This window comes from Giraffa tippelskirchi, chromosome X (assembly GCF_054371585.1).
Source record: "Giraffa tippelskirchi isolate mGirTip1 chromosome X, T2T-mGirTip1v1.2.pri, whole genome shotgun sequence".
In the NCBI taxonomy this organism is placed as follows: Eukaryota; Metazoa; Chordata; class Mammalia; order Artiodactyla; family Giraffidae; genus Giraffa; species Giraffa tippelskirchi.
The window spans coordinates 133,379,350-133,385,349 of record NC_137289.1 but is presented as its reverse complement, the minus strand read 5'-3'; the positions used below and the strand labels follow the sequence as shown (position 1 = coordinate 133,385,349).

The 6,000-nt window shown below is 34.4% G+C and overlaps 1 protein-coding gene across 2 annotated transcripts in view; it reads right to left on the bottom strand.

Annotated features, from left to right (window-relative positions):
* Window positions 1-296: 296 nt before the first annotated feature.
* Window positions 297-6,000, bottom strand: part of KLHL15 (kelch like family member 15) — a 38,121-nt gene continuing 32,417 nt past the window's right edge. For both annotated transcript variants that reach the window (XM_081567945.1, XM_081567946.1), the window contains one exon: window positions 297-5,587. In XM_081567945.1, coding sequence (XP_081424071.1) covers window positions 4,478-5,587 — 1,110 coding nt within the window. In that variant the 3' untranslated portion in view covers window positions 297-4,477. The remainder of the gene's footprint in view (window positions 5,588-6,000) is intronic.

The window sequence follows — 6,000 nt, the reverse complement described above, 5'->3', positions numbered from 1 at the left end:
TTGAGGGCTTATAAATGCTATTTATTAGTTCTCTATTTCCATTCTGCAAAACTCTGCTAGTGGAACTTTAATCACTTGGCTTCATTATAAAATTTCCATTGCATGTAAGTGTAAATAATTTCACTCAAATGCTCTCATTTCAATCTGTGGCTGAAAGCATCAGTAGAAATGACATTTTTGTGGCACTTCCTTGGCAGGTTGAAGGAAAATAAAATGTATACTGTTAATCAAGTCATGAGTGACTTTGAAAGTGATAGATTATATCAAGATAGTAAATAATAAGAGATGGAAGTATATTTTAAAGATTGAAAATATTTTATTTAAACTTTTCTTCATAAACACTTTTAACATTTTTTTCAATTTAAAAACAGAATGGATAGCATAAACATGTTTTGAATAGATTATATTCACGGCATGGGAAAAATTACCTGACAGAAATGTAAAGGCTTTCAAAATAGGTATAAAAGGCAAACCTTAAATTAGTCTAAGATTTTTAAATCAGTCCTAGGATTACTTGACTACTGGCCCAAAATGTACCTAAAGGTCAAAATATTTCTTCTATAGACAAAGTATGCCCAAGAGGTATAGGGCATAACACAAGTTAGGTAGAAAATAACCTCTCTGATCACCTCACTGGAACATTCTTTCGGAAAGCAAACACCTAATCCTTACTGATATACTGATTAATAAGGTTCTTAATGTAGTTGTTCCCAAAGATGTAAAACAAAAATCCAATATTAAGGGGGAACAAAGCTGATGGCATTCTCTCAATGTTACTCATGTAATATTGAAGTTATACTGGTATACTGAAAGGATACGACTTTCATGAGTTTACCTATTCCAATCTATGTCTATGGAATATTTGACTTTATAAACTCTTGATAAACTAATTTTTCAGGACTTTCATTTTTAAGATATATCTCTTTTTAGAAGATACTTATTCCCAAACCAACTCTAATCTGATAGAATGTATGATCCCTAAAAATGTTCAGAGTACAAATAAAATAAAAAATGTGTAATAGGCAAAGAGGAAAAATGGCACTAGCAGTTTTACTGCCATATAGCCCTCATTTATATCTAATTTACACTATTATCTATGTTGTGTTTTACTTCACTCTAAAACTTTAAATTATGTATTCTCAAAAGAGCTAGTCTTTTCTGAGAGATAGCTTATAAACTGAAATAACAATTTATATTATAAACTGAAATGTTACGACCTACAACCACATATACATATATAAAAATAGTCCCACTGAACGTTTGACATGTTTAGATTATGCAGCTCAAATAATTTGTTATAAAATATCTTAAAGCTTAGTTTCATGTAATTAAGACACAACTCTCCATTTTTTACCACTTCTCCCCACACAAATGTGTGTGTCCTTTACTATAACTCGAGCAGGCTTCCCAGAATGAGGTGTCCAAAGGTGCTGCTTCAGAAAAGATAAGTGAAGGGCTCAGTCAATATTTCACAAATTATAGTAACACTCACACAGAGTAATGAGGACACAGAAAGCTGTCTCAAGAAATGCTAATAATTCTATTAATTAAGCCTTGCTTTTTAAAAACCAGTAGTATTTCTTCCAATACAAAACCTTCAATGTGAGAATCTTGAATTTTACGAAAAGGTTGTAGTGCAAGGATTTTCTTTAAGCAGACTAAAATAAAAACTTAGAAGGTCAAAGACATGGAAGAGAACAAACGTTTCTAAGATGCAATTAATAAAGATCAGCTATTTCTGTAAAGTCTGGCATTTAAAATGTAAAGTGAAAATTAACACACAAAGATCACAACGTGTTACACGTAGTTTTAAATCTTACTGAATTAAAAAAAACTATTTTGAGCACATACAATGTATATAAACAAAAATGGTTCCAAATGAAGCACACAAAAAATAAACTTGAAAAAAATTCTATGAAAAAATTTTCCATAGTCTAGTATAACAAAAATAAATCTCTTTCAGCAATTAAACCATAATTTTAAAAGGGAATGTACGTTAATCATGGATTTAAAATAACCTAAGTCAGCACTACAAATAAACAGAAGAGTTTTCTCATACATTCAGAACCCAAGCAGTAACAACTATTCTTAAAGCTTAAAACTGATTACAGCTAACATCAGTTCAGACATGACTCACGTGTGAAGCTGAACCCAGAATTAGTTCAAGTTAAGATTTCACAAATTTTCCAAAACATGAACTTTCATCTTGGCCTTGTGCTTTTACAATGAAGACCAAGAATATTCAATTGTTTGCTCCATCTTACTTTAACTAGGGCTACGAAGTCATATCTAAGCAATTAAAGAGAACCACCACGGGAGTGTAAAAGCCTGATGGGGTACCCTGTCTCAGTCTTTTTCAGCAAAAGACAACAATGAGGAAAATAATGAAGACATTATTGTTATTTTCTTTAAAGCATGATAGCACACATATAAAACACTACACCAACTAATACATTAGAAAAAGAATCAGATGGCTCACCTAATTCCTAGTTTTTATAAGTAAAATAATTAAACATGATTTTTCAGATGTATAAAAAGACTTTTACCCATATAACCATGGGAAACAAGATATCAAATTTAATTTTTAGAAGTTAAAAATAAATGACAGGACCAGTTAATAAAAATCTGTCTCATATACGAAGAATATTAACCTGATTTCTAAAACCAATCCCAATGTTTTGCTTTAAAAAAAACAAAACTACTTCTGTACCTGACTGTTTCTTAAACTCAAATGCCTCAAGCTGTGGAGTTTCAAAATCAGGTTTTTTTCAGTTGTCTATTTTAATCGCAAAAATGAAACAAGTCTTCACATTTCCATGATTTCGCGCTTCCATTTTATGTTCAGTGGTGGCAGCAGCAAAAAAAAAAAAAAGAAAGAAAGAAAAGTGAAACTCGAAACTTTTTACAACAGCCGTACAGAAGGCATTGCAATATTGCACCAACATCTAAGATCTGGCAAGTTTTGCCAGCGTAGATCTAGTATCAGATATAGACTCTACTCAGGATAAAATGGCATCAATTTGACTGATCCACTCCCTGGTTATTCTTGCTTAATTTTGACAACTATATGTTTTTCCTTAGAGTTGAAAGAGTCAAAAGATGCGACTAATCCTAAAACATGATTTCGTTTTTGTTTTTTTTTCTAAAACATGATTTTGAAGTTATTCTTGATCCACTCTGAACTTGGAGGTTACTATCCTTCATGCTAGTAGCTTCAGTAAATAAAACAAAAGCTGAGGGTTAAAATCCCCAGTGCCGCTAAATATTTTGTACTAAATAAACAAGATATGACCAGTTAAGATTATAATTCTATTCCTTACCTCTCACTCAAAACTGAGCTCAAATTTTCCACAAGTTGCTACTTTCCATTCAATAACAGATGCAGCAGCCTTATTGAATGCCAAGAATGGGAGTTGCACTTACTTTGAAGGGGCCTTTATTTAGGAGTCTGGTATTACCTAAGTTCTCTTTAAAAGTGCTTGCACGCTGCAGGGCCAGGCCTTGTCACATACCACTCCAATTCTCACTAAAAACAGGGTAACATTAAACAGACTGCAAAGAAAAACATTTTCAAAAAGAAGACATACATCGATAAGGAACACTAATGTTTACTTTTGAAAGTAAAACATAAAATGTTAGCTTTCATAAAACCATACGTTTCAGGAATATAAGGAGTTTGAATATTACTGAATCAGTATGGACTGAAGATAGGCTACTCTGATATGAAACGAGGACTCCAGTTATTATCTTTCTAAAAATGTTAATACATGAAAAGACGTTACATCTAAAATACAACACGTATGGCAAACCGTGTGTGCAAGTGCACTAGCTTAAAAATATAGAATCCTAACCACGCATAAAAGGGGATGTGCCTTATATATTCATAAGATGTAAGCAAGTATGGATACGCTTTCACTAACACAATGCAGATAAGAGAAGGCAGCTTAGAAATAGTGTTCTGAATATAAAAAAGTTATCTTGTAGAAAATTTATACTTTTGCGTTTTCAGCAAAAAGCCATGCAAAAAGGTCAAGAGTTTTAAACTTAATAAAATCAAAAAGTCTAACAGACTGAAATACACTGAAATAAATGTTCAAAAAGATTTCAGCTAGAGATAGGAACTGAAATTACATCCAGTGACACTTAATCAGGTCTTCTCTTAGAAGATGCATGACTCCTACACTGACATTTAAAAGAAATGTTTAAAGCATAACATCAACTTCCCAGATAAGTGAATTGTTCTATTAAACTGCTTCTGGAAGTAGTTTCAAGAGCTAGCGCTTACAACTGACTTATTGCATGAGTTTGAGGCCACTAAAAAGAAAAAAAAGGATGCTAGCACAGAATGAAAACATTTTTACGATATTAGACCAATGGCTTTGATAATAAAACTGGTGAGGTTTTTCTTATGTTTTTTAATTAACTACTTTGTCGCAAATGGATTTTGTTTGGCTTTTTTGAAGGGAGAAAGATGTCATCAGTTGCAACGTCTGACCTCATCCAGAATATATTCTGGAAAATGCAGGTTGCATACTTGTAAACCATCCAGCTTGCAGGGCATCCGCGGGTACTCATCTTCCTTCCACTTGTTTTCATCCGGATCAAAGGTGAGAATAGAATCGCTGTAATGACCATTGTAGCAAAGGCCTCCAAGAACCATTATTTGTCTGTCCAGCACAGTCACACCATGGCCACTTCTACCAATTGGCATGGATGCCAAGATGGTCCACTGATCAGTCTCTGGGTTGTACACTTCTGTGGAAGGGCATCCCTGAGACTCGAAAGAGGCTCTCAAGATCACACAGACACCACCGAAGACATAAAGCTTGCCATTGTATGAAATCATCTTGTGAAAGCATCTGGCATAATTCATTTTGCTCTTATTCTCCCAACAGTTGGTAACTACTTGCGTTCTCCTGGTCCGCTGTTCTATGGTCCCTTCTTTACTGGGGTCAAACACACATACTTGCTTGGAAGTGGAAGATGAGGTGATTCCACCAGTGATAAACAACTTGTTATTGAGCACTGTCCCCTCATGTCCATATTTGTTAACTGGATAAGGATCCACAAATTCCCATTTATCGTTGGTGATGTCATATCTCTCAGTTGAATAGAAAGTCTCATCTCTGGTTCTGCCTGCTACAGCGTAAATAAACTTCCCAATAACACCAACTGCGAATTCTGAACGTGGCACAGACATGTCTGCCATTCGGAGCCAAGAGTTTTGTCTTGGGTCATATCTAAACACTTTGGAAGAAGCATGGAATTCACCATCTGGGCCCAGCTCTTCCCCGCCCAACAAGAACACGAAGTTATTGACAATAGCAAGGCAGTCTGGACGCAGAGGTACTTGTGGGCCCTCTAGTTCCCACCAGACTCTTGGTTTCTTTAAGAGAAGTATTTTACTGTTAACCATGCTATGTCCAATCATGCCTCGGAATACTGTAGTTTGGGGTTTGGCAGAGCGGATGCGGCTTGATTTCATATCCAACAGAGGCTGCTGGTGAATGTTCTGAAAGTAATTCAATGCTTGGTCAACTTCATAGCGCAGCTGTCGAGAGTATCTGTAAAATTCTGATGTCTTAACCTAAGAATACAAGTAAAAGAATTTAACCAAAAAAAAAAAAAGAAAGAAAAAAAAGAAAAGAGAAAAGAACAGCAATGGCAAAATATCAAAGCCCACTAAGATTAGCTTATGATTTTAAGCTACTTTCCTAAAACTGATTTCTTGTTAAGATCATATACTTTCTTTTTAACAAATCTCTTATATTTGTTTTTGCAATTTGTATTTGTAGTAATTCATGCACATACCCAACCTTTTTCAAGTAAACAAGTTATTCTCTAAGCACAAGCTAAATTCCTCTAACAAAATGTTATTAGTTACCTATGTCAGGCCCTGGGCTACAAGTGGTGGCTATAGAAGGACAAGCAGAGGTTTCACAGCAGAGGAAACCTTGGCCATGGTTTTCTTAACCATAAGGAACACTGTAAGAACAACCA